This window comes from Scleropages formosus, chromosome 17, assembly GCF_900964775.1.
Source record: "Scleropages formosus chromosome 17, fSclFor1.1, whole genome shotgun sequence".
NCBI lineage: Eukaryota > Metazoa > Chordata > Actinopteri > Osteoglossiformes > Osteoglossidae > Scleropages > Scleropages formosus.
This window is the reverse complement of record NC_041822.1, coordinates 19433804-19461329: the sequence shown is the minus strand read 5'-3', so window position 1 is coordinate 19461329 and position 27526 is coordinate 19433804. Positions and strand designations below refer to the sequence as shown.

Below are 27526 nucleotides of genomic sequence, written 5' to 3'. Positions count from 1 at the left end.
ACTCTTCTTTTCCCTCCTTCCTTATTTCACATTTTTCATTAAAACTAAAATGGCAGCAATTATGGAAGACAGTGGCATATAAACAATATTTTATAAAACCTATTTATTTTACTGGAAAAGAGACCCATATGTGAATATATGTACATCACTGTACAGTGATGGACTGGTATAGAAAACCTTGCACTTTCTGCTTCCTAGAATTGGCTCATAATGACCATCACCTAGAGTTAGTAAAATGGATGGATATCTGACATGCCCTTCTCTTTCAAACTACCAGTTTTTCAAGACATACAGTAGCACTTGAGGAGAGTAAGGTATTGTGGAATAATGCAAACTTTTTTTGCATCCAGAATAACAGAACCATGTAAAAGATTGACTAGAATGCAAATTTCCAAAGGACTAATTTGTGCATGGATGTAAATGTACAAAACCAAAAATCACCATATCAATAATCAAACATCAGTAACAGAAATAAAATGTGAACTGTGGAGGTGGCAAAGCAGGTAACGATGGTGCCTCACAGCTCCCAGGCTGCAGGTTCAAATCCGGTTGAGTCTGTGTAGAGTTTGCACATTCTCCTTATGTTCCCTTGGGTTTCTTCCAAGTGGTCCAGTTTATTCTCAGAAGACATGCTTTTCAGGTGAACCGGTGACTCTATATTGCCTGTCATATGTATATTTTTGAGTAAAAGAGCACGTGTGATTTCCCTGTGATGGAGAAGCATCCTGTCCAGGGTATACCCGAGCTCACACACTGTAGCTCCAGCCCACTGTAACCCTGCCTTGGACAAGCAATTACAGCTAATTAATGTACAATGTGAAAGATTACATTATTTAAAATCTTGTATCAGGACAATAATTCTAATTTCATGCTGTAGTTTAACAAATACTGCATGCAGAAAAATATTAATTCCATATTAACTTAATTTCGTAGTTACAAGGCAATACAGCAATAAGATACACAGTTTCAAGTATGACCAAAAAGGCTTTATGTCACTGTTCACAAATCAGTTTTACCACATACCTGTACACTCATACTAACATCAAAATATAGCATCATAAAAAGAAAGCCACAAAAAAATGTGAATGAAACACAAATTTAAACCATTACTGCTGCAACATCTGGACCACATATTATGAACTGATAAAATGATATAATGTAGCAACTGTCAAACCCTCAACAACACGGATCCTTTCGCTTGACACTGGTACATGTCATGACTTTTCAGTCAGATTTCATGCACAAAATATTCACTGTTATCACACAAAAGTAAAACAGAGTAGAAAAAGATCATATGCCACAGGCAAGATTGTATTTAGCCAGTCAGGGATTGGTTTGGTTTCATTCTTTAGCAACAGCAGAGAATGTGAAAGAATCTCAGATCGGTCCCTTATAATCACCACAGTCAAGTGTGGACTAATCTTACTATTCTGACAAAACATGTACGTATGTATGTGACTTCTCAAAACATCTATTTCAGTTCTGAACTTGATACAATTCCACATTTCAAAAAGTCTTGAAAACATGTTTTGCATGACCTACATAATTCATAAAGTTTTGTTCAATATCATTGGAGAAAACTATGTTTTATTTAAATGGGGGCTTTTTTCAAGATTCTTTGCAGTGAAGATCTCACTGTTTCATCATGGGTCAAGACTAAACTGGAGTCAAGGCTCCAGATGCAAAAAATTGGAGAATTAGCAAAAATACCACAATAAGAAGCCAGCACAGACACTGTTAAATGACCCATTATTTTGAGAAATTAATACAAGTTGAACTAAGACTTGGGGGAAAATGCAGCCCTTTCTCTCAAACCCTCTGCATTCTTAAAATTCAAAATATAAAACAAAGTATGAGAACATCTTTAATCGCTACACCAAAGAGCCGACTACCAGCAAGTACTCATTTCATTAAAGTCCAAAAGCAATCGCTAATATGTCACCCCCCACACCAGGGCTCAGGGGGTTCACTTTATTAGACGTCGTACACCACAAAGTGTTCCCTCTGTTGCTAAGAAGCCAACTCTGGAAGAGAAGTCTTTCATGAGAGCCAGATTACATGGAGGAGGACTTGTATCTCCAGAACAATGGGGAAAAAGGCCAGTCCACATGTCTGGGAGGTCAACTGTAGAAAGCACTGAGAGGGACAGGAAGCTCAAAGAGTAGCTCTGTGTCACCGGGCTGATGCACCCCCCATCATTCACACAAACAGGAAGCCCAGACTGATGACGTAATGGGAGTGCTGCTGAGACCTTGCTCTGCCTACCTCAGCCCTCAGCCACCACTTTAACCCCTCTGCCCCTCTTACATGATGTTTATGAGATGCAAAATCTACCAAAATGCACTAGGCCATAGTTCTGCTAGTTCTGAGATAACCCACATGGCACTGATGTCAAAGGGAACATCAAGAAACACCGAGGACATAATGAAGATAGTCTAGAAAATACTGCAGTGTGAATGAAGATTTCTTAACTTTTGTTTAAGATAATTTTCTCATAAAATGTGAAAAATAGTAGATCTGCACAAAGTTTAAGCGCTTCTAAATGACCAAATCTAAGCCTGAGTGATTATTAGTTCATCACACAAATATCTTAAAATGGGACAATGGGCAGCCCACCAAAAAGATGTGTGTGTATCATGCTAAGATTCATAAGAAAGGTATTAGGGAAATCATTGTGCAGATACCTCTGTGCAAGAACTTGTGTGCCTGTGTGTATCATTAGCAACAGCGGTACCTACAGAGAATATGGAGCGCAAGGGGCAAGGGTTCTGTGCATTTCTAGGGCGTGTAGGCGGGCGGTGGCTGAAACTGGTTGGCCAGATCATAGTCGGTAGGGAAGGCCTCGCTGCTGTCCTCCATCTCTGAGAGGAGCTCCAGGGCCTGCTCTTCCTCCTCTGTAGGGTAGTGTCGCAGCAGGTTAGCAGCTGTAGCGAGGATGGAGGCCCCACCTGCCCCCGCAACCAGGTAGAAACTGATGGCGAAGGTGACATAAATGAGAGAACCATGGTACTTCTTGTGCTGCTGCTGGAGGGACAGGATCAGCTCGGAGGCCCAGTAGCAGAATCCAATCACCGTGGCACACTGGAGGACTGAGCAAAAGCAGAAGAAGGGGGTAGATGTTCCAAGTCAACTTCCCGAGAAACATTTAGCTGTTGAGTTGTCCAAAACTTACATAGTTTATATTTTATGTTTATCAAACTGTACAGATGAATAATTAAATCATTTAATCTTAAGTATGAAATCACTTGATCCTGACACAGTTTGGTGACAAGTCCAGTACTATAACTATTTGCTGTGCATCTGTCTACCTCTAAAAAAGTGTGTATCACACAGCCCAAGAAGCTGATTAACCACTGAATGCATTGTTGTATGTGAGACAGAATTACACAGTAATAAGCGGAAACTGATTCTCAGGTAGGTGGGTCATGAACTACTGCCGAGAGAATAATTAAAATGCAAACTAAAATATCTAAAGCATTTCAAAGCTATTTTAACTCTTCCTCAAAAGGTTAGAAATATCATGTTACATTTATATACACACACACACACACACACACACACACACACATTTTCAGAACTGCCCGTCCCATACGGGGTCGCGGGGAACCGGAGCCTACCCGGCAACACAGGGCGTAAGGCTGGAGGGGGAGGGGACACACCCAGGACGGGACGCCAGTCCGTCGCAAGGCACCCCAAGCGGGACTCAAACCCCAGACCCACTGAAGAGCAGGACCCGGTCCAACCCACTGCGCCACCGTGCCCCCCACATTATATTCAATCACTCATATTAATCGAAAGCTGCTCAGAAAACCACTGTCCCAATAAGTCCAGTGTTTATGGCACCCCAAACCCTATACTTTAAAACGACCCAATGAGGAGCTGCGATGACCCCACCCTGTGTGACCCTTACCAGTGAGGATATGCGCAAAGGCATAACGGCGGGTGATCTTGAGGGCAGGGTGCTTAGGACCAAAGACATCCAGGAGGAAGGCACTCAGGCTGCACAGAATGCCCAGGAAACAAAAGGCAGCGATCACCCTGAGGAGGAGGATGGTCTGGGGGTTTACACAGAAGTCTGGAGAAAAGAGAGAGATAGAGAAACATTCACCAATGGGTTCAAAGACAGCTCATTACTTACCAAACTGGTCTACCTGTGCTTGGATCAGCAAACCAGACACATGACACCTGAGTCAAGGTAGTTCACAGATACAGTAAATTATACATATTACTGATCTGGAGGGACCTCATTTCTGAGCAAGCCTTAATTAGGACTGTGCAGATTCATACATAAGGGATAGCAGTTGGTTTTGTCATTAGGGCTGTCATTTTGGAAGGTAAAGGTTTCCAGTTCAAGTCTCACTCCTGCTGAAATTCCCTGGATCAAAAGTACTTACACTGCATGATGCAGTAAGAATACCCTGCTGCATAAATAGGTAAATCAATGTAAAGTAGATTACACATTGTAACTGCTGTCAGCTAAATAAAGGTTCTTAGGAAGGCGACATCACTACCAGCATCTCATCAAATGGGAACTCTGCCAAGACAATAATGCTCAGGGTGCTGTGCAAGTAGCACCTGCAGATACCCCCCCAGAGGCTTCTAGTGTCTGTGTGCAATAATTACCCCACACTAGATAATGAGGTATCTAGCACATCCGTGATGTATGGATGAGTGACCCAGTGTAAGTAGTGTATCTAGCAGTGTAAGTCACCGTGGTGAATAAGGTGTGTGGGCTGATAACACTACATAGAGTTCACTGGAAGCCACTTTGGAGAAAAGCGTCTGCTAAGTAAATAAATGTAAATGTCCAAAATGTTCATTTCTGTCATCAAATCAGATAGATGAAGTGACAAGCATAGCACCTTTCATTATGATTATTACTATTCACAACAAACTTTGCTCAATCAATGTGACTTAAAAATGCAGACAATTAACTTCTTTTACCCATTTCTGTAGCAGGTATTCTAAATCATGCAGCTTAAGTACCTGATCCACGCAATCTCAGCAGGAGCGGGACCTTCGGGTCCAAGTGTTTTATTTTGTAAAAGTGTTTTTCTTTTACTTTTTTTTTTTTTAAGAGAGGTTCTTGTTTTACCCGCACGCACCTTCCAGAAGCTTTGGCTCCACGTATCCCAGCACGTCCGCGACCCCGAGCTCCTGCCGGGGACACGTGCCTCCGTGGACGCGCAGCCACGCGGGCTCTGCCAACGCCGTGCACAGCGCCGTGATGGAGAGCGCTCCGGGCAGCGCCGATGCCAGGCTGCGCTCGGGCTGCTTGGGGAGCGCTGTGCCGCCGGGTCCCCGCCTACTACGCCGGCCTGCTGGCACGGCAGCCCCCGGTGGAGCGTACATCGTCCCCGCCGGTGGAGCTCCTTCTCCCGGTCACACTCTGCCTGGGCTGAGACAAGAGGAGCGGCTGGCGGTGCACTGACTGACAACCCCGTCCGCTCTACTCGCCGGTATAACACTGAAACAAATTAACACTGTTGCGTTACGCCGGCGTTTTCAGTTGACTTTATTATATTTAAATAGTAACATGATCATAAAACGTAGCCAAAATTTGAAAATAAACTAACCTTAAGCACTAATACTGGACGGCACTTTCCGAATGTATCACCCTGCCTTAATACCATCGACGATTTTACACGTTTGGGAAAGAAAAAAAAAAAAAAAAGACAAAGGAGAGTATCTTTTTAATTTACCACCAAAACTGTGGTAAAAACGGCACCCACGAAGGGCCCGATTTTATGACAGCAACAACTCGCCGGACGACGAATAAAACGTTAGTTCGAGTTTTACACGTCAGATGAGACGCTAATATATGTTAACGGTAAATTAAAATAAACTACAACTGCATTTCCCCGTTTTCTGACGCTTAAAACAGTGTTTATTTTTACTGAAGACCCAAAACAGAAAACAAAAGGTAAATTCCACTTCCTTCCTGTTCCTGGCAATGACGTGTTGTGACGTCTTCGGCTACCTTCCCAGAAGTCTCGTTGAACTATTAGTATCGCAAAATGCAGATAAGCCGTTGGACTCGGTGTCCCACAATGCAACTGTGTGCGTTTTAAAAAAATGGCTATTTTGTCCCTAATGACTTACCGTCCGACTTGTTGCGTAGTACTTACCGGAAGTATAGATGCTCTGTATGAAAGGATTTGGAATTTGAGCAGTTAGCATAGCTCCAGCCGTTCAGTTCAAGTTTATATGTATTAAGGTACTTACTAGCAGGGAGATAAAGAAGCAGTTGTCAGCGGTGAAGTTAGTTGTGCGCCAAAATGAAAGACTCGCTCACGGCGCTGTGCAAACTAAGCGGCCACCCAGACTCCCGCTGCTGGTTCGTGGCGTGGAACCCGAGTGGGACCCTGCTGGCGTCGTGTGGAGGAGACCGGGCCGTGCGCGTCTGGGGCCGGGAAGGTGAGTGAGACCAAAGAAATAACTCCTTACAGTAGTAACCTCCAACACCACAGCCAACTGCCCATAAGAATCAGTCTGTAAACTAAGAGTCGGTTTGCCACAAACGACGTTCACGGTTCAATGAATGATTCATTCGTGTTATCAAAACAGTTACGAAGTCACGTGATGAACGAATGATTCACACGTGACTTCGTTACTGTTTTGATGACACGAATGAATCATTCGTTCAACGATTGAATTTGCAAGCCTTGCCATGGGGCCACTCTTTTTAGGCCATTAAGATAGTTGAAATTTCCTAGATCTTTTGTTTCTAGTATAGGATCGATGTGGTGAAAAGTGGAGTGTTTGGTTCTGCTGATACCTACCTGTGTGTTTGCTTGCTTGACAGGAGATTCCTGGGTGTGTAAATCTGTGCTACAGGATGGGCACCAGCGCACAGTTCGAAAGGTCACCTGGTCACCGTGTGGGAACTATCTGGCCTCTGCCAGCTTTGATGCGACTGCCTGCATTTGGAGGAAGAAAGATGACGACTTTGAGGTAGAAACACACTTAAGATAGATACCTGAAAACTGCTTTCTCCTCAATCAGACTTTCCCCCCCCAGCATGATGAGTACTTCCTGTTTTCCACAGTATATGCTTTGCAGCTTGTCACATTTAGGTCTTTAAAAGATCTCTTTCCTTTCTCTCCCTTGATTCTCCATCCTGTATCCTGTCCTCATTCACGCTCCCTTTGCTTAATCGCTCCCACTATTTTGACTGACCGTTGACCCTTGAGAGATGTGTTCTTGGTGACCTCTTCCCTCTTCCTCAGTGTGTTACAGTCCTGGAGGGTCATGAGAATGAAGTGAAGTGTGTGGCCTGGGCTCCATCAGGCAGTTTGTTAGCCACCTGCAGCCGAGACAAGAGTGTGTGGGTTTGGGAGGGTGAGTGAGCATGCCGTGGCGTGTAAGATTTTGTGAGGTTTTACGCTTAATTTTAATCATGAGGGTGGTTAAGGACTTGAAGTTCTTCCCTAAAAGTTGCTTCAAATCCCAATCCCTGCTACTGCCGTTGCAGAGTTGAGGAAGTTTCCTACCTTGAATTGCCAAAATACTGCTACATTTTCACAGAAGCAACAAAATAGTAATATCCACAAGTGCCTGGTTTTCTTTTCGTAGAGAGCATTTGTTTCATTTGCTTTATTTCATTCTGAGTTCTGTGCCCATGTCATGTTCTTGTCACACAAAATATGACATGTCCCACTCTTGTAGTCCTCCAACTGTTAATCTCTCATTCTTATAGCAAAATACCAGAATGTGTCTGAGTCATATAATTGTGTATTAGAAAATGACAAAACAAAATTCAGTTTTTTCCAGCGTGTTTCAGTATCAATTGAGTTACTAAAGTTTCAGTGAATACCCTTGTAACATATTTAGCAGCCAAATTGCAGGATACTTTTTTTTAAGGGCCAATGTTCAACACATTCTCCCAAATGCACAGATGGGCTCTTGTCTGCTCTTCATTCAGTGCGTTAACCTTCTCTCGTCTAATTAAGACAATACATTAGGCTGTGAACTGTGAGGTTCCAGTTCTGTCCCGTGTTTCACTTTCTCATTCTCTCTCCCCAACTCACAGTGGATGAGGAGGATGAATACGAGTGTGTTAGTGTGGTCAATGCTCATACTCAGGACGTGAAGCATGTGACCTGGCACCCCACGCAAGAGGTGTGTTCTTTTCCACCAGCCTCTTCCTTTTCCGCATTGTTTAACTGTTTATCACTTTCATTGTGTACAGTAGCAGAAGTCTAGCACCTTAATAACTTGTCCCAATAGCTGGGATTTGGCACCAGAAATAATTAAATAATAGACTTGTAGTTACGATAAATGTTTTTCCCACATGTAAGAATTGATGACATTTCTGTTAAATGCCTGCCATGACAAATTGTTGGAGCTGGTTTAACAAACTGTTTAATGGAAAATTTTAAATGTAGTCATGCCAAGTTAACATCAAATAATTTGAATATGTGGTAGTGATGTAACTTCAGGGAAAGGTAGTGTAGTATACTAAGGCTGGAGTATTGAACTGTGCTCTGTCTTGCACTGAATATGTAAAAACTTGCACGTCTCTCTAGCTGTTGGCCTCAGCTAGCTACGACAACACAGTGCGTCTGTATCAGGAAGAGGATGACGACTGGGTTTGCAAGGCAACGCTGGAAGGACACACATCCACTGTCTGGAGCCTGGCCTTCGATGCCAGCGGCCAGCGACTGGCCTCTTGCAGTGATGACCGCACAGTCAAGATCTGGAGAGAGTGTCTCCCTGGGAATGAGCCTGGTATGTATGTAGAGGGACAGTTGAACAAAAGGTTTTTGCTTTTGTGTGTGCAGTTTTTTTTTTTTTCTTTTGAGACAGAGCAGTTTAGGAATGGCCAGTAAGGAGTGATATATAACATGCAGGGTACATTTGGTACTGTAATTGTGTATTTTTGATAGGCTGCATTATAATGTTCTCCTTCAGTGACAGGTGATCTATCTGTGGTCTATTGGTAATATGTATGGGGGAGTAGGAGACTGACTGATCATATTCTCTGACCAGGGACTGACACTGTTGGTTCCGATCTCAGCTGGAAGTGCATCTGTACCTTGTCAGGCTTCCATAGCAGGACCATATATGATGTGGCATGGTAAGCTTTTGTCTTTCTCCAACATTTCCCACTGCAGTGCTCCGTCAGGTCTGGCATTTCACACTACAACCTACTGATCTGAGACCCAGTTTTTATTTTTCCTTTTGATGAAATGTAAAACCAGGGCTCTGGCTCGTCCTAAAGAACTGCTGGCACTTAGCAAAGGATTGTTGGTGTGTACCTGTTGCCCTGGCAACATTTTTAACCTACGTATTTGCCTTGTCCCCTAAAGTACACACTGTGAGATGCTGTACAGTGATGGAGCTGTATACACACACAACAGGTATAGATGAAACATAGTTAAGTTTTATTCATATATGGTCATATGTGTCCATAACCATCAATTTCCAGGTGTCGCCTGACTGGTGCTTTAGCCACTGCCTGTGGAGATGATGGGGTGCGTGTGTTTCGTGAGGATCCGACCTCTGACCCCATGCAGCCTACTTTTTTCCTGTCTGTCCACATGCCCAAGGCCCACAGTCAGGATGTCAATTGCATTGCCTGGAACACCAAGGAGGCAGGACTGCTGGCTTCCTGCAGTGATGATGGTGAGATCATTATCTGGCATTATCAGTCAGAGGCTTGAGCACTGACGTCAACAAGTGGGACTCAAAATGTCTGTCTTCTCCCTCACGATCTTTTGTTTCCTTTATTCACTGCTAAAAATATGAATTTAATGCTGGGCTGAAGGAATATGGCCTGGCTATTTAAAGCTCTTCTGCATAATATAGTTTGTGAATAAAATTAATTGCATCCAAGTATTGTCCTTTATTTTGTAGTTATAAAATGTGCAAAATTTGGTAAATGTACAATAAGTTTGTAAAATTGAAATGGTAGAAAGCACTGTCCACCAATTAACTGTTTATCCAGTACAGGAGTGCAGTGGGCTAGAGCCCATCCCAGAACTCTAGGACATGATGGATAGACCCTGGGCAGGACACGTGGCATTGTAGGTGTACAACACGCTCATGCATTAAGGGCAATTCACATGAAACACATGCAAGAAAAAGAAAATGTAGACTGTCCATACACATGGATAAATTCATACTCACATCTGACGCCACAGCCTAGGCATACTGAGGCATGTGTTAAGGGTCAGTTATAGGTTTTTTTTTTTTCTTTAAAAGAGGTTGGTGAAATTATATAAAGATTTAATGTTTTTGTAAAATTTAAAAAGTCATACAAGCATGAATCAGCACTTAAGGGGTCACCTCATTGAATAGTGGTTAGAGCTGCTGGTTTGATCACCTATTGCTGTAGTACTCTTGAGCAGGGTACTTACCCTAAAACTGCTCCAATAAAATTATCCAGCTGTATAAATGGGTAAAAAGTGAGCTAAATAACACATTGAACAGGATGCTGTCTGATCTAGTGCTAAAATTTCTCAAATGATTGAATTTACAGAGGGGCACAACAGGCTTGGCTGGGGCCTGCTCCCTGGTGGGTCTAGAGTTCCAAGTCCTGCTTGGGGTGCCTTGTGACAGACTGGTATTCCATCCTGGGTGTGTCCCCTCCCCCTCCAGCCTTGCACCCTGTGTTGCTGCAACCCTGCTTGGGAAAAGTGGTTTCAGACTGTGTCTGTGATTACATTTACCAAATTCTTAGAAACTCACCCTGGACTGGGCATTGCTCAGCTACAGGACACAGTGCATGGGGACAGTACAACCAGGCAGATCCATACTTTATACAATATGTATACTGAGTCCCCATGAAAGGTGCAGTCAGTCTATGGTAGATCACTACACAACACATTTATGAAACATGACCATTTTATTTTATAGCTTTCATTTCACAACCACTGACACCACTATGCAGTTGCACAAAAGACTACCTTTAAAAAAAAAAAAAAAAAAAAAAAAACCTGTACAAAGTCCTTCTGCATTACATCAGCCTTACCTTGCCTACATAATGTTAACTTGTAGAAATGAACTGCAGTATTTTTGCGGATGACAGACTCAAGACATCTAATGAAAGAATTAAGACAATTCTACATTATTTGTAATCACACTTCCTGCATTTTCACAAGTATTAAACATTTCATATAGGAAAGGGCATTTATGTTAAGAGAGTAAAAAAAGGGCCAATTTTTTTTTTTCTGGGGGGGAATCAACCTGTTATCAGTAGACTACTTGAATTTTTCCGTAACTCTGAACACAAAGAGGCATATAAGAAAAGGTGTTTAACAATGACCGGCTAGACTCAGTCCGAGTCGCTGTCCCCATCGCTGTCGGCCTCCTTCACGTCCACACTAAACTTGTACTCCTGGTCACAGCCCATATAGGCATCGCTCATGAAGTACAACGTGTAGTTGTGTACTCCCTGCGCCGGGGCAACAAAATCCAGCTTCACCTGCACGAGATCACAATCACACACACTAAGTGACCATCCACTGGAAATCACACCAAAACTATTCCCATCAAGAAGCATTAAATGTCGATAACTTGTAATGAAAAGTGGTCAAAACACAAATTGAAAAATTTTGCTTTGGGTTTTGCTTCAACGGGTTCAGTTTGAAAAACCAGGAATGTCAAACCAGCTGTTCAAGTAGTACATGACTATCTGACTCATTTGGAGCTGATTCACACAAAGTCATTTCATTTTTTTCCCCATCCTGCAATCAATGGACAAACCTTTGCTTTCTGCTGCAGTGTCAGTCTCTTGATGGAGATGAGGCTGTTGGACTTGGGGTCCCCAATTACCACCCACCAGCCCTCCTCTCTTTTCTGTGGCAGAAAACAGGAATGGAATATTTAAATCATTTAACAAAAAATGTACAAACGTGTACTGCAAAAGATTCCAACAATGCTATTATTAATGACTAAGGAAAGAGACTGGTGAAAAGGGGGAGAGCCTATTGTCATTATGGAACTTCTGACAGGACTTTCCAAGGATGTAGATTACAAGTTTACTAATTTCAGAACAATTTAATGGAATTAATCCTTATCTGTCATCGATCCTCCTGTTGAGTAGAATACCGAACACCCACAGATGCCATATATTGAAACCATGGAGAGAGGAAGAAGCCAATCAAAAGTAATGTTTTAAGTGCCGGTGGTCTTATGTGCAGCAATACCTGGGGGAACAGAGGAGCAATTACAGGCCCCGTCACTTCCTCCTCCCTTTCCAGCTGGACCAGAACCAGAACTGGGCCTCCACTGTGGGGATAAGGAAAGGTCTATTAGAGAATTCACTAGAGCACACTAGTGTATATAAAGAGCCCAAGCAAGAAAGATATGATAGCAGTATCCACGTCTCATACCTCTTGATGCTGTCCTTGTCAGCTACCTCGTAGGACAGCTCGATGTTGGGGTAGCGGTTGCAGAAGCGAGCCACGTCGGCCATCTGTGTGTCAGTCAGCTGCAGCAGGTTGGTGCGCTCCTCGTCTTCCATCTCCATGATGTCGAAGATGCTCTCCACTCCCTGCAAGAAAGGAGTCTGCTCTCAGCATGTCTGATACCTACCATGGAACCCATAAGCCTCTTCAGGCAGAAATAAATCTAACACTTCCATGAAATAAGACATTGAGACAGCCAGAGGTCAGCCTTCATTCACCTTGTCGGTACAGCGCTTGATATGCTCTGAGGTGAAGTGTGGCAGCTGCTTCAGGTAGGAGTCCTTGGACCACATGGCCTGGGTCACCATCTGGGCCAGCTCCATGGCTGCCAGTGCTGGACTCAGCCAGCCATTGCTAGACAGTACGTCCACACATGCCTGGATCAGACGTACTGCCTGTATGGAGTACGAAAGAGAGAACGATCACTCTGCTGACTATTTTTACACTTCTGTCCATTTGTAAAGCTCGATATTTACAAAAATCTGAACGATTGACCACATAAGCAATAACCGTCCTGGGATTTGATGCGCCACCACTCTGGCCCCAAGGCCAATTCTTACATTTACATTTATACATTTAGCAGTCCTTCAATAATATACAGCACTTTCACCATCATAACATCTCCAGTTTTGTGTTGTAGTATATAACGGCATATTCCCCAATACACACAATCATTTTCAACCACATTCTTGGCTTTTGTAAACAAACACCCTGAATTTTTAAACCTTTAAGGTCGCAGTGACACAGGCTACTTTCCATCTGTACCCCCCCAGCCACCCTCACCTTGCTGAGAATCTCCTCAGTGTCAGACTGCAGCTCTGCACTCAGCTGCATGCGTGACAGGTGTGACTGAAGCAGCAGGTTGGTCTTCACATGGGGGTCATTGAACTTGGGGTTGTTCAGCTTGTGGGGCACTTTCTGGGCCAACTGAGAGAGAACACACAGACCAGTCAGCCCGTGCAGTGTGTTTCAGGCATGCATGTGTATAAAGAAGAGTGAGGTAGACTGGGTTTCTCACCTGTCGGAGCAGAGTATCCTCATGGTGCCTGATAGGAATGTTTTTGTATTCAGCAGCATTGGAGATGATCTCAATTAGGCCACGAATTTTCGTCTTGGCATTGAGTGACATGCTGAACAATTCTGATGAGAAACAAAACACAATTAATCCACCTCTCCAGGGATGCTTCTCCACTGAGCTCACAAAGAAACAAGACCCACAACCAAAGCAAGATTACAGCAAAGATGTTCATGATCCACTCACCAATGGTTGTGTAGTTGATGTAGTAGTAGGCAGCTATCATGCCCAGGTTCAGTGGTGCTACATCCATCTCGTCTTCAATGCTGATGCACTTGGACTGCTCTAGATCGTTCAGTGTGTTCTCCACCAGCTCAGACAAGTGGTCTGAAAGGTGCCGGTGGGACATTCCTGGAAAAGGAGATGGGGACAAGTGAGGTCAGCAAGTTTACCCAGCAGGTGTTAAATGCTTAAAGGATCTGGAAGTCTCCTCACCCTGCAGGTTGTAGTAGTTGGGGTTTTGGGTCATACGGCGGTACAGGAAAGTCCAGGTCAGGTAGTCCACTGCATCCTGCTTGTTTTCCACAGTTTTGGTGACAATCTCAGCATTGAAGTGGTCATGCAGGCAGTGGTCCAGGTGGGACTCCACTGGTAATGGTTCATACAGGAATTTTTTAAAGAAATCCTGAGAACAAAAACAGAGTTACAGAAGGAAGCAGGAAACAAGGCTAAGCTCTTCAAAGTCAGAGAATTCAGGAAGGAGACAGAGCAAGTGAGAGGAAGGCTCCTCACCTTCTTGGAACCCTGGCACATGATGACACAGCGTCCCTCGTCATCCTGTAGAGGACGGTTGGCCTTTCCCACCATCTGGAGCACATCATAGATTGGGTAGTCCACGTAGCTGGAGAGAAGGAAGAGTTGCATAAACAACCCTTAAAAATCAGAAATGCAAGAAACCGGATCCAAGTTTCATCCCAAACAGACTTATGGGCTTCCAACATCTACTCACGCATGGATTTTGCCATTGTAATACTGCGTATCCATGACGATGACCAGGTGGGCTGCAATGTTGACACCCCAGCAGAGGGAGCGCGATGCCACCACCACCTGTATGGCCCCTGGGGAACAAGCGTAACATGGATTAATTTTCTCGCTTGACCTGGGTGTCAGTGACTTACAACTTCACTGCAGCAAAATCAACTGCATTATCCACAGCAGAAAGTCACTTCAAGGTTTGACTTGGTATTTTAATATACATCAATAGAGCATTCATTTCACTTGCTTCTATTATGTGAATCCATAACTAATCCCCCTACCAGAATTGAAGAGTTGCTCCACAATCCTGCGCTCGGTAGGGGACAGGCCTTCATGAAGGTATCCCACTCCATTGGCCAGCGTCTCCTTCAGGGTGCCATCAGTGATCTTTTCTAGGAAGGGAGCCAGGTCCTTCTCCGTGCAGTGAAGAAATCTGCAGGAACATTTGACTGATACGTCACCCATTCATGTAACTGCCGTAATTCTCTTTCAATCAGGATTTTATAATCATTGTGTTCTACCATATTTTATCTTTAGCGTGCAGTACAAAACACAAAAATCAGCAGTATTAATGGTGTACTGCATTCCATAATTTAGAAATATAAAAATACATACATTAAAAGTGGACACATAAAGCTTTCACTTTATCAGGAGACGTTGCAGGATGTCTGTATGTAATGAGGTATGTCACCCCATGGTGTTACTTCAATTCACAGAGCCTCGGACAACAAAAAGTAGAGCCTGTCACTCACCTCTGAGCAACAACATCAGCAGCACAGAAGGTGAGGATGTCAATGGCAGTGAGGCGCGTCTGTCGGCGGGATGGCACAAACACAAGGGCTGGCTTGGTGGGGGAGTGCCGCATGATGGCGTGGTACACAGGCTTCGCCATCGACAACAGTCGGGTTTGGGTGTGGCTCACATTGAAGCCCTGTGGGTGTGGGACAGAGCAGAGAGAGAGAGGGATGCATGAGCAAGAGGAATGAAACAAGACAGGGCTTAGTTACCAATTCAATAGTTCAGTAATATATTTATATTTAAGAATTTGCGAGGTTTAACATGACAAATTAGATGGAATTTACTCAAAGAAAAAAAAACTTCTGTTCATCTATCATCCACCAAAGGAGCTCCTACCTGGATGTGAAGCTCCAGTGGCACAGGGCGGACGTTAGGGTGGAAGTTGAAAGTGGCAGTGGTGCTGCACCCTAGCCAGTGTGCCACATCCTTGGCATTGGACAGTGAGGAGCTGAGAGCCACAATGCGGATGGGTCGCTCAATCTGGGAGGAGATGTAACGCATTCTGGAACAGATAACCTCCAGCACCGGCTGGGGGATGGAGAGGAAGAGTGGAGACAAAATCAGTTGTATTTCATCATCACAAAGGATGTTGCCTACGGTGGTAACAAGTACATAAATGTCAGTATTAGTTCCCTCAAAACTTCACTTGTATATATTTTTCAATTTTCAAGTTTTTGTCACATACACAACCATACTTAGTACGACGTGCAGTGAAATGCTTTTCCAACTGTCCACGGTACAGATAAATAAGGCAATACCAACAGGTAAAAACTATAAACACACTCCATTTACAATCATACCCCATTTTCTCCCCCAATCAGATGGGTCTCGTCCACAATGAAGAGGCTGACATTCTGCACATTCTTGCGTTGCTTCCAGCGCCGGGACAAAATGTCCCACTTGTCAGGTGTGCTAACAATTATGTCTCCTTTTCCCAGCAGCTTCAGGTCAGTGCTGGTCTCTCCCGTTAGAAGGACCACCTTCTTGTTCAGGGCATCCTGAAACTTTTGGTGCCAGTCCACAAACACCTGGATATCAGAGGAAGTCAAGGAGGCCAGTGCTGTTACACAGATTAAACCAAAAGGCAACTAGGACCAAAACTGCACACCTGTACTGTGGCTTTTAGTTTATTCATTCAAAGGACACTTACGAGAGGTTCTATCTTCATTCCAACATGACAGTAGTGGTGCAATTGTTCTCCACTTACCTGCTCAGCAAGTGCCTCCATAGGGGTAATATAAACACAGCGGCCTTCTGAATTGTGCAGGAGCATCCTAAGTATTGCAAACTCTGCGCAGATGGTCTTCCCACTGCCGGTGGGCGCCCCCACAAACACATTGTCATCACTGTTGTAAATCGCATTGAACACTGCAAAGCAGAGGAAAAATTGTTTAAAAAGAGTCTCATTCAAGTTGCAATAATGGCATTTTTCCAAACATGTGCTTGCTTTTCCATCTGTGCCCATGCTTGTTTCCGGGATGCACACTTCAGATAGTGTCAGTGGTCTACAGAAAGCGTAGGCTTATGTGTGAGACTGACCCTGCGTTTGGATGGGGTTGAAGAAGGGGAATTTGTCCTGGTACAAGCTCTCAAACGCAGAGTTCCGCAAGGCAGAAACAGGTAGGGGTTGCAGGTCGAGCAGCTCTGTGGGTGGTGGGTACTTCTCTGGCAGGATCAGGTGACGGAATGACACAGGCAGCTGGGTCTCACAGGCTGAGAGGGAGAACACATGGAATCAAGCTTAGAACCATGCCACTGTGGCACAGCCCAAGTGAGCTGCATCACACTTGCACCGGCACTTACACAGCCAGCGGTCCGAAGTCACGCGGATAAAGTACTGGGGTGGCAGAGGCTCAAATACTGGTACAAAGAATGTCACCAAGTGCTCATCCTGGGCATACTTGGCTTTCAGCAGAAAGTATTCGTGGTGCAGGATGACCTCACTATCCACATCCTCCACCAGGATCCAAAAGGCTTCTGAGGAGCCATGTACCTGCAGGAAGAACCAGCGAGTCAGAAAGCCTAGATGCAACAGCTCAGAAGAGTCCAAATATGTACAGTACTCTCACAGCCAAACACATTAATAGACCAACACTTAGTGCCGAATGTGAGGACATGTAATCAATACAAAGATGAGCCACCAGAAACACCATGGGCGAAAAGCTCATTGAACCATGACAGACCTTGTCGTCCCACTGGAAGTCAGGTGTGATTGTGAGCTCCACCTTGAGTGTGGAGCGGGTGATTGGCTGCAGGTGAACTGCCAGGTCCAGTTTGGGGAACTGGTGCACATACTTGTGGATGGTCTTCCCCATCTTTGGCATGCGAATCAGCTCACCTTTAGTGGAGGCAGAATGTTACAGGAGACCTTTCATTTACAGCTCATTTTACAGGTGTTGACCTCCACACAGCTTAGAAACTAAGCTACTGAGTCAGTGACTAAAAATTCTAACCAATTTCATTGTGGTTGAGGTCGTAAAGCCGCTCAAACGGGAAGTTCTTCTTCTCAATCTTCTTGATCACCTCCTCAGGAAGCTTCCGGAACTGTCTCAGTGGGGACATGGACTGCCACCTGCAGCAAACAAAAACCAGACGCCCCATTAATTAGAGAAAGAGCAGAAAACAGACCCATGCCTTGTGCAAAACACACTGTCAAAATTACTGAATGAGGGCTTTATGTAAAAGTAATTTTTGCATTTCCTCACAAATTCAAGGTTTGACGTTATTGTTTACCTAACAGATTCCAGTGACTACGATATGTTAGTGCAAACAATATTCTGGAATGACATGGTAAAGACAACGATTGGTGCGGTGCGTATAATAGTCTACCTTACAAGATGCCAGACTTTTGTGAAGTTTAATGTTCTAAAGCGTAGACACCTGGTAAACATTTCAGCTTTCTATCTGGATGCCTACGCTTAAAACAGATTTGAAAAGTACTTACATTCTCTTGTCAATCATCTTACAGAGGTTTAGGGTTTTGTCGGTTAGCTGGGCCCAGCCCCTGCTTAGCACAATCTCGAAAATGGCTCGCATGAGACGACCAGCACTCTGAGGGTGACAGAAGAACCGTGGACTTCACTGACTATGATTACAATGGAAGGGTCCCCTACTGCAACACCATGTTACCATGCCTGATAGTGGTTATACAATGCATCACATCCCGTGCTTCCACACTTCCAGAGAGTCTAAATGTATTACAAAGGAAAATTACTGGAAAGAACAGAGTGAAAGGACAAGGTCTATACTGTGTATACATTTAAGATTGCACTGAGGAGACAAATACTCTGAAGCCTGCAGATGTCACCACTCTTGATACATACTCATGATGTCACAGCCCTAAGAGGCTCACCTGTGTGACATAAACCATGTCAGCCATCAGTGCAAAGCCTTCTAGCTTCAGCTGCGAGATGTATGCCTGCAGCAGCACATTGATCTGAAACATAAAAATAAAAAAAAAAAAAAAAACTACAATCAAAACAAATACAGACAAATTTTAAGGATGACTGCACAATTTAAGTACTGAAGTTCACGTTAATGGAACTCTTCTCTCTGGTCAATAAACAACACACAATAGAAAACAAGAAAAACGTTTATACAGCTATACCTTGGCACTGGGTTCCTCTATGCTCTCTTTCACAGGGATAGGAACTCTCTCCAGAAGCTTCTGAAGCTCCAGCTTCTCTTCCTGAAAATCAGAAATACACCCCCTGTATGACAACATAAGCATGACTGGACCAGGCAGTCCTTGGTATAACCATTAACATGGCTGATGTGACCCAGTATTACCTAGGACCATGGGACCCACCTCACGAACAGTGATGTTCCTGAACTCGGAGGAGAGGGAGAACACACGAAACAGCTCAATCTCGCTTAGCGTTGGCTTCAGCAGCTGATTGTATGTGTGGATGGAGTCATGGGTGATGTAGAAGTGGCTGGCAATGCGGCCCAGGTCTGTTACCTGCAGAGTGAAATGGCAGCACAATCCAATGAAGACCAAGCAATATTGAGGCTTGACAACATACAGAGACCAACAGAAAATTCATATAGCATCATATCTTAACTGTTTTAACAATCAACATGAAAAGAACTGATGCCATAGTCAGTATGCGGAAATATTTTCCGTGCCAAAATACCAACACTAATTCAAATCTCTCCTGCACGACTATGGCCCGTAGTGCACAAGCTCCGTACATCTTTTGCAGCATTGGCTTATAGCTCTAGAAAAGGGCATAGAATCAATCTACTAAATACACTGAAAGACAGCCATCAGCTTAGCAATGAGTTCAAAAGAAAAAGATACTGCAGGTATCTTCAGGAATTTAGAAGTCCAGGGGAAGGTGTACCTGGAAGCTGCCTGTCCTCTTGTCATATTTAATGAGACCGTTCTTGTCCAGCATGCTAGCAGCCGTATGGACCAAATCCAGCCGGCGCCTCTCAAGAAGGTGGTCAGACGAGCGCTCATCGTGGGAGACACCATAGAGGGTCGGATTCCGCAGCATGCGCACATACAAATAGGTATAACCCAGCCAGTTCACAGCATCCTATTAGAGAAGGGGGTCAGCAATGCAGAAGAGTAAGGCTTTTACAATTAGATATAGTGTATGTGAGGATTTTTTATGGTGAAATACACCTTTTACATTTGAGTTTATAAAAAAATTATATTAAGGTATTTATGAATTACAACTATACCCAACCACAGCTCAATTTACTGCTGACGGAATGTACACCATAAACATCTACTTTATTACTTCTAGACTACGGTAAACACTCCTGAGGCCATGGCTTATCACTAAAGGAGTAATTGGCCACATTACTAACAGGCATTGCAGTAACAGCTTGAACAATTGAAATCCAGGGCTCCCGGCAGGCATACCTTGGCGTTTTGCACGTTGCCCAGCACGATTTCAGCATTGAGCATATCTGGCAGTTTGCCTACCATCTGGCTCTCGATGGGCAGTTGCTGGTTAAGCAGGGAGAGGTAGTACTGCAGCTCACCATGTGAGGTGATCAGAATGCCCTCACCCTTAGTGTCATACTGTGGACGCCCAGCTCGACCCAGCATCTGAGTCCCAGGTAAAGAACAGGAAAAGAAATGGGCACAGTTGAAGGTTAGGCAGGCACAGTCTTTTCCAAAGTTATGAGTCATTCTCCATCATAATCAACTAAGTACCTTCCCACAAAAAAATAAAGTATCTAGGACAAGTCCAATAAGTTACTACAGAGGGAAATTATAAATAAAAGACAGTGTTTTTAAATCTCAAGCCCTTGCACTGTAAAAGTCTATCAACAAGTCTCTGGAGGCTCTGCTGACCTGGAGGATATCCAAGGCCCCCAACTCTGTCCAGCGGCCCTTCTCAGGGCTATACACCTGGGTGCCCTTGATTATTACAGTGTGTGCTGGCAGGTTGACACCCCAGGCCAAAGTTGCCGTGGATACCAAAACCTGCAACAAAACAAGACAATGAAGTCTGACAGAATAGGTACATATCTTATAAGTGTGCACAAGAAGAGAAAGACATTTCTGTGCTTGCAGAGCTGCTAAAATGGGAGGCAGACACCTGCTAAAAATGTGCTCGTGATAGCTGGATTCCATCAAACAAGCTCTGTCTACCACAAATAGAGAAGGCTTGGACATACCTGGATGTGGCGGTCAGCGAAGAGATCCTCCACCAAGGTGCGGTCAACGCGAGTCATGCCGGCATGGTGGATGGCAAACCCATATGGCAGCAGATCTTTCAGCTCCAGATTCTGTGTAAAAGGATAGCCTGTGAATGTCCTGAACTCAAACCAAAACCTCATCACACATCTATAACTCCACCATCCAGTGTAAAGACATTAGGTAAAGTAACAACACTAAGTTACTGATGAACATGAACTTTAATCTTAAAAGCTCCTGATAGTATATTTTAATCAGAGAAACCTATCTTGAGTCTGAAATGTTTTAAACTGCAGAAAAACTCATTGTTGAATGCAGGCTCCATCCCAGCTCACCTTGCACTGCTCCGCCTCAGTCCTCAGGACCTCAGTGGAGGCAGAACCTTCCCTGAGGAACAGCCCCAGTGTGTCCTTCTCTAGGCACATGTCCCGGATGGCACGAGCAGTCTTCCCAGTCTCCTTCCTGGAGTGAACAAACACCAGAACCTAGGAAGCAGACAGAAAAGGGTCAGCACTATCAAGATGACAGACAGTTAATACCATTGGTCTATATTTGAAGGTTTCAGAAACTGAGTGGAATCGTTGCACGGAAAGATAGAAACGAAGGCCTTACCTGGTTCTTGCCAGCATGTTCCATGATCTTCTCATACACTATTTCATTCATGATCTGGAAGCGCTTAATTGCCTTCTTCTCAGTGATGCCCACATAGGTTTGCTCCAGAGGAACAGGACGGAAACTGAATGGCGCAAGGTAGGAAATAACGACTGATCTTAGCAAGCAGGGGATTACATTAAGTAGGGCACCATCACTTCATTAAGAAAACTTATGGGACTAGATTTTAGCATGATTTTCTCAACTGTTTATTTGTGCTTGTGAGCATGCATTTGCCAACCTGTTGTCAAAGTAAAAGAGTCCCCGCGCAGGGTTTACACGTAAGCAGGTAGCCACATCCTCATAGTTGGGCAGTGTGGCGCTCAGGCCCAGCAGACGCACGTCCTCCTGGGTCAGTTCCACATTACGGATAGTGCGGGCCACCAGTGACTCCAGGACCGGCCCCCGGTCATCATGTAGAAGGTGGATCTCATCCTGAAGCAAAGAAGTCAAGGGAGGACCTTTAGCGTAGAAGCTGGCTGAATTCTTTGAATAATGCAAGTCTTCAACCAAAATTTAATAATGCACAATTTTGGAAACACACTGTAACCGACTTCTCTGTCTTTTGTGGATATTTATACAAGGATGGTGTTTACTCACAACGATGATGAGGCGAACCAGCTGGGTGTAGGTACGCTCTCCACCCTTGCGTGTGATGATGTCCCATTTCTCAGGGGTGCAGACTATGATCTGAGTAGCATTGATCTCCTCTTTGCAGAGCTGGTGGTCCCCCGTTAGCTCGGCAACTGTGATTCCGTAGCTGGCCAGGCGCTGGGCAGACAGGAAGAGGGAGAGATTTGATAGAGGAAGTAAAATGTGACCAATCTTTATTCCCCACTTCTCCACAACCCTGTATTGTTGCAATTACATTGTTTAGGTTCCATAAACACTCACCTTGCTAAAGCTGCCCACCATCTCCTGTACCAGAGAACGCATGGGCGCAACGTAAATGATTTTGAAGTCATCCACATTAATGGTACCATCCAGGTTAATGTGCTTCCCGATCTCTCGCAGCATGGCCATCAAGGCCACATTGGTCTTCCCTGCCCCCTAGAGCACGAAAGTGGTACAGGAAAAAATAAAGCAGACAGCCTCCTTGGCTTCCCAATTAAAAAATACAGTTGTGTTAGTTTTATAAGCAGGACTTTATTAAATTGAGACATGCAGATTTTTTTTAATTGCCAAGTTACTTATTTCATGGAATAGCACCAAATACTAGTTAATTAACACCTTATATTTGATGTGGTGGCCATTAAGGTTTGTAATATCTGAACTGAGCTACTGACCGTGGGAGCGCACACCAGCAGGTTCTCATCTGTCTCCAGAGCAGCTTTGAACAGTTTGCTCTGGATTCGATTAAGTGTTTTGAATCCTTCAAACGCAGCCTGGGCATACTTGGGAAGCTTCTCAATGGCCACCAGTACCTGGGAAAAAACAATGAAGCAGTGTCATCAACGAGGGAAAAAAAAACACAATCTCAAAGTTTAAAAGCATTCACATAGGAACCTGCAGCTGCTCACACACGTACCTCATCCTCAGCAAAGGGCTTAGGCTTGAGAGCAGGGACATGGACCTCCTCATAACCCTTGCGCTGCTTGCGGAAGGACCCATCGGGAAGCTGGCAGCGCTTGTTGGCCATAAAGTGACTACCCTGGCTGAAGGCCAGATCCTCCAGGTCCAGCAGCTGCCGTGGAGCCAGGCTCTGTGGTCCAGAGAGGAAAGAGAATGGTTAGAAGATAGAAGTATGTAACATATACTAGGCTTGGACAAGAGAATGTGTTACTCACCTCACCAGGGTCCAAGTCCATGGCCTCCAAATCATTGTCCACACGAGATTTACGAACCCTCTCTCTGCGGGACCGCTCTTCCTACAAAGTCAGATCAGAGGAGATCTCTGTACATACTGACTACATACTGCACACAACACAAAGTCCCCAAACAGAGAGATCATTTCTAGAAACATCACATGCAGATCCATGCGAATCCTCACCCTAATTATGTCTTCCTTCTCGGTCTCCTGCAACTGGTAGAGCACTTTGGACAGGTCCTGATCAGCCTCCATCTTTCCTATAATCCTCTCCTTCTCAGCTTCACTTTGGGCACTGGCCAACATAGTACAGTATAGGACTGTGTGGGAATGAAAGTAACAGAAATGGTTACTTTCTACTGTTTATCTCCACAAATAAACCGTGTTACTGTGAAATAAAATATAAAGGCTGCATTAAAGTATAGAGGGTCAGCTGCTGAGAGGAAACTAAATACGGTACAAAGAACAAAAAGTGATCTAAGGTTGAAGAGACTGATTTGGTGACAAAAATGCACTGACAAAACAAGCATAACTGTTACCCATATCAAAGCAATTCAGAACAGGAGCACAGGACTCACTCATTCGGCGATGCTGCCGAAGGATTTTGATGAAGTCGAAAGTATTGAAGCCCAGCAGCAGCACCAACTGGTTTTCACACTCCCTGTCATCACTGGCCGTCTACACACAGAGTATGCACAAGAAAGATTTGTGGCAAAAATACCCCCCCCACACTTCAATGCATTGCTACTCTACAACAGCTCAATAATTTACTTTAATATATAATTTATTTTTGTTTCTAGTGTCAGGTAAATCACAGATGGAAGCATGAATTTGTTTTTCTATCTTTTAACAAAGCACTCAGCAGGTCCTATCTGGGTTTAATGTCTACAGCAAAACATTGCACCATGAATCAATAAGAAAGAACTGACATACTGCTAAAATTAAACAAAAAACCTACCTTGAGAATCTCCAAGACTTCATCAGCCTTCTTCTGGGAAACAATAGCATCATCATAGAAGCGGCTGAGCTGACGCTGCAGCCAAAAGGCATCGATATCTCGAGGGTGCAAGTCTTTCTTCTTGGCGGTCATGGCATCTCCAGTTGTTCCAAGCTACCATGATGTTACCAACATTCAGGTGAAAATCAAAACATACAAAAAGAGGTTTTAGGATGACGAAACGTATACTTCAACTATTCTAATTGCATTTTTATAATATTTTATAATCTAAAAGGTAAGAAAAATGGGAAAATGAAGACACCATGGAACTGTGCTGGTAATGACAGATGGAGCTTACATTTGCTGTGAGGGTTAGACCTATATCAGCCTCCACACCCTCATTGTCTTCATCAGATCCCTCTTCACGGACTTCCCCAAACTGGTCCTCATCCCCTTCCTTTCCAGGTAACAAGAAGTGATTGTGGAAAAGAAAAAAATAAATCAGCGACTACTAGAAAGTCGTACATTAGTGCAACACTGAAAAGAAATCATTTAAAAATTACCTCTTCGTCGGATTCAAACTGCACATTTACTCCGTATGTTTCATCAATATTGTCATCTGTAAGCATAGGTAATGATGGAGAAATTTAAATTGAATGCTTCAATATACCCACACTTTGACATAGCAAGCAGTTTTATGGAAACAAAACAAGACTCAAATAAGTTTATCCCAAAAGATGAGCAAGTTACTTAAATCTAAACTTTTCAAAATAATTCAACATTTAGCACAGTAAGAAAGTGCTAGTACAACTGCTATTAACAATAATGGGAAAGGGTGTACAAATGTAATTTTCATAGCCAATATCTAGAACACCCTCCCTTATCCTGCACTGGTGTCCAGGCACTGTGACATACCCATATTCTGGAGCTCCTTATCCCCGCCGTAATCTGTGATCTTCTTGCCCAGGTTGACTAACACATGGTAGCGTGTGTCATCTGTCGGTCCCAGCAGCTGTTCCACTTCCCGGCGACGCTCCTTATCCCGCATCTTCTCATTCTTCAGTACGGCCAGGACCTCATCTGCTGCACCACACAGGATGTCCCGCGGCTAATACACAGATGAGGTCAGGAGGGGGGCAGTACTTTTATACATATTTTCACATCCACCAATCCTGCAGCAAAAGCTGCTTGATAACACATTTGGGCAGAAGAAGCATTTTTCCATGTTTAAGTTTTCATCTCACCTGGTCACCTAGAGCTGCCTGAATGAAGCTCAGCAGAACCTCATAAGTTTCTCTAGTCTCCTTGGTCTTGGGTTTGTAGACGATGCCCACCATCTCGTCAATGCCCTCTGACAACAATGTGAAGCCTTTCATCTTGTTAATATCATGTCGGTCCTCATCTCGCTTACGCCTCCTACACAACACAACAGTTTGTGCACCATTGATCAAACAATCATTCCACTGTTACTACATTGAAGGTGAACAGAAGCTGAGAATGCTTCTTTAAATGTAAATCAGCATGTAAAATACATTGTTACTGTATAAATACCTCAGTGTATCAATTTCAAAAAATGTAAAGCTCTAAGCTTAGTTACACAGACTAATTTTGACCAGTACAAATAAGTAATTTCAACCAATCATTATTTTCATTTACATTACATTTGTTCATTTAGCAGACGCTTTTCTCCAAAGCGACATACTTTTCGCAGGAAATACAATATCTACATTAAATCAAAAGACAGACTTGGGTGCAAATCCGTGATTCTAAAGCACAGTTAATTTGCTACTTTCTATCATATGAACTAATGTACATTACATGAGTACCTGCATAAAGGTTTATCCAAATAATCGACAATTTCTAAATCTTTTTTTTTTAACAAACATTTACATCCATTATCAATAACCGCTCTTCCAGTGCACTGTAGCTGTGGTCAAGAGCCTATCCCAGTAGTGCAGGACAAAGCAGGGTTGACTCTGGACCAGATGTCAGTCTACTGCAGGGTACCATGGTACACACTCCCTCCCTTCCTCCCTTCCTCACTCACTCAGACACACACACACATATATATAACAAACCATTTTGAGTCACCTGCTGTGAAACTCCAGAGCTAACCACTATACCATACCACCCAAACATGGGAGACCCACTTACTTTGCCCGTCTCTCTTCCAACATCTGGGGCTTGGTCCTCTGGGCTTTGTCTCCCATTTTGGTGCCCTCCAATTTTCCCACCAGAGACAGAACCTCCCCCGTGGGCTCATCGCGACGTGTTCGATCGATCAGCGATCGGTCAGCTTGCAACACTAAGTTGGAGTTCTGGAAGAAGAATCAAGCAGGAGTGTGAAAATTTTCCTCTTACAAGTTACTATCTCAGAAAGTTGTCTTACAGACAAAAAAAACAAAAAAAAAAAACAAATATGGTATAATCATCATGTCATTAGCGAGAAGTGTTACCAAAACCATATCACTTCAACTCAGCATGGCACTTAGTAATGAAGAAATAAGCTATCAATTAAGGTCCGAGAAAACTTATGCAAAGTTTAGAGAGAAGATTTTATAATAAGATCACTCTTAAGGTTTGCTTCATTTAATTTATCAAGATTGACAAGAAAATTACCACCAGCAGCATTGATTGTGGAAATCTCTCTACCAAATTAAACAAAACAATCAAGTAAAGCACTTACATAAGTTTTTCCCCAAAAATTGTGACGTTTTGGGTTTTGTGAAGAAATAATTTTAATATTTATTAGTGAGGAGGGGAAAATGTGAACCAGGCAGAGGTCGTCAGTCAGTGTCTGTGCGACTAATGTACGCTTCCTGAAGTTCCTCAAAAAGCTGTCTGAATGCAAACTACCACTGCTTTATACCTCCACAAGTGAACGCATGAGATTAATAAGATAAATATGTCAAGAGCTTTCGGCAGAGCTACTCACCGCTTTATACTCGTACTGGAGGCTTCGCGCGGTGACGTCCGCCATCCCTGAGGCCTGCGCTGCGCGCTACCACACCGGCGGAAATAAAACAAAGCTAGCAGCGCTAGCTCCTCAAACTCCCCTTACCAGCCTACCACCACGTCTAGAAGCACAAGTCTGTGCAACTGGTGCAATGTTCAGTTGAAAATGAAGGAGTTTGCAGCCACACAATGGTTTCACCTAAAATGTTAGTACCGCCGCTTTCTTTCTGCGAATGTGGTGCGTTTCAATCGAGGA

The 27526-nt window shown here is 43.8% G+C and overlaps 3 protein-coding genes across 4 annotated transcripts; 1 reads left to right on the top strand and 2 right to left on the bottom strand.

Moving 5' to 3' along the window:
• Nucleotides 1-999: 999 nt before the first annotated feature.
• On the bottom strand, nucleotides 1000-5953 carry tmem127 (transmembrane protein 127). Of its 2 annotated transcripts, XM_029259625.1 has the most exons (4): nucleotides 5577-5953; nucleotides 5106-5467; nucleotides 3911-4075; nucleotides 1000-3089 (listed from the first exon to the last, which is right to left on the bottom strand). In XM_029259625.1, the coding sequence occupies exons 2-4, from the start codon at nucleotides 5350-5352 to the stop codon at nucleotides 2779-2781; spliced, it is 723 nt and encodes a 240-aa protein (XP_029115458.1). In that variant the 5' UTR covers nucleotides 5353-5467; nucleotides 5577-5953; the 3' UTR covers nucleotides 1000-2778. The 2 variants fall into 2 exon arrangements, with proteins under 2 accessions (XP_029115458.1, XP_018613781.2); XM_018758265.2 differs by lacking the exon at nucleotides 5577-5953 and having other exon boundaries at nucleotides 5106-5547.
• Nucleotides 5954-6054: 101 nt separating this feature from the next.
• Nucleotides 6055-9830, top strand: ciao1 (cytosolic iron-sulfur assembly component 1). Its single transcript, XM_018758284.2, has 7 exons — nucleotides 6055-6417; nucleotides 6806-6954; nucleotides 7230-7341; nucleotides 8033-8121; nucleotides 8529-8730; nucleotides 8992-9079; nucleotides 9431-9830. The coding sequence occupies exons 1-7, from the start codon at nucleotides 6279-6281 to the stop codon at nucleotides 9663-9665; spliced, it is 1014 nt and encodes a 337-aa protein (XP_018613800.2). The 5' UTR covers nucleotides 6055-6278; the 3' UTR covers nucleotides 9666-9830.
• A 1000-nt stretch (nucleotides 9831-10830) lies between these two features.
• On the bottom strand, nucleotides 10831-27526 carry snrnp200 (small nuclear ribonucleoprotein 200 (U5)). The gene is made up of 45 exons (XM_018758469.2): nucleotides 27251-27526; nucleotides 26470-26633; nucleotides 25560-25731; nucleotides 25231-25423; nucleotides 24879-24934; nucleotides 24674-24772; nucleotides 24337-24489; nucleotides 23957-24056; nucleotides 23562-23698; nucleotides 23359-23439; nucleotides 23100-23273; nucleotides 22858-22995; nucleotides 22466-22621; nucleotides 22172-22342; nucleotides 21813-22006; nucleotides 21533-21656; nucleotides 21256-21405; nucleotides 20902-21012; nucleotides 20576-20707; nucleotides 20138-20326; nucleotides 19608-19805; nucleotides 19070-19222; nucleotides 18869-18949; nucleotides 18614-18697; nucleotides 18206-18312; nucleotides 17715-17833; nucleotides 17445-17599; nucleotides 17065-17254; nucleotides 16801-16974; nucleotides 16469-16629; nucleotides 16062-16289; nucleotides 15598-15789; nucleotides 15216-15394; nucleotides 14745-14896; nucleotides 14438-14546; nucleotides 14221-14329; nucleotides 13924-14113; nucleotides 13675-13839; nucleotides 13432-13553; nucleotides 13197-13340; nucleotides 12632-12808; nucleotides 12339-12499; nucleotides 12153-12234; nucleotides 11710-11802; nucleotides 10831-11428 (listed from the first exon to the last, which is right to left on the bottom strand). The coding sequence occupies exons 1-45, from the start codon at nucleotides 27293-27295 to the stop codon at nucleotides 11279-11281; spliced, it is 6414 nt and encodes a 2137-aa protein (XP_018613985.1). The 5' UTR covers nucleotides 27296-27526; the 3' UTR covers nucleotides 10831-11278.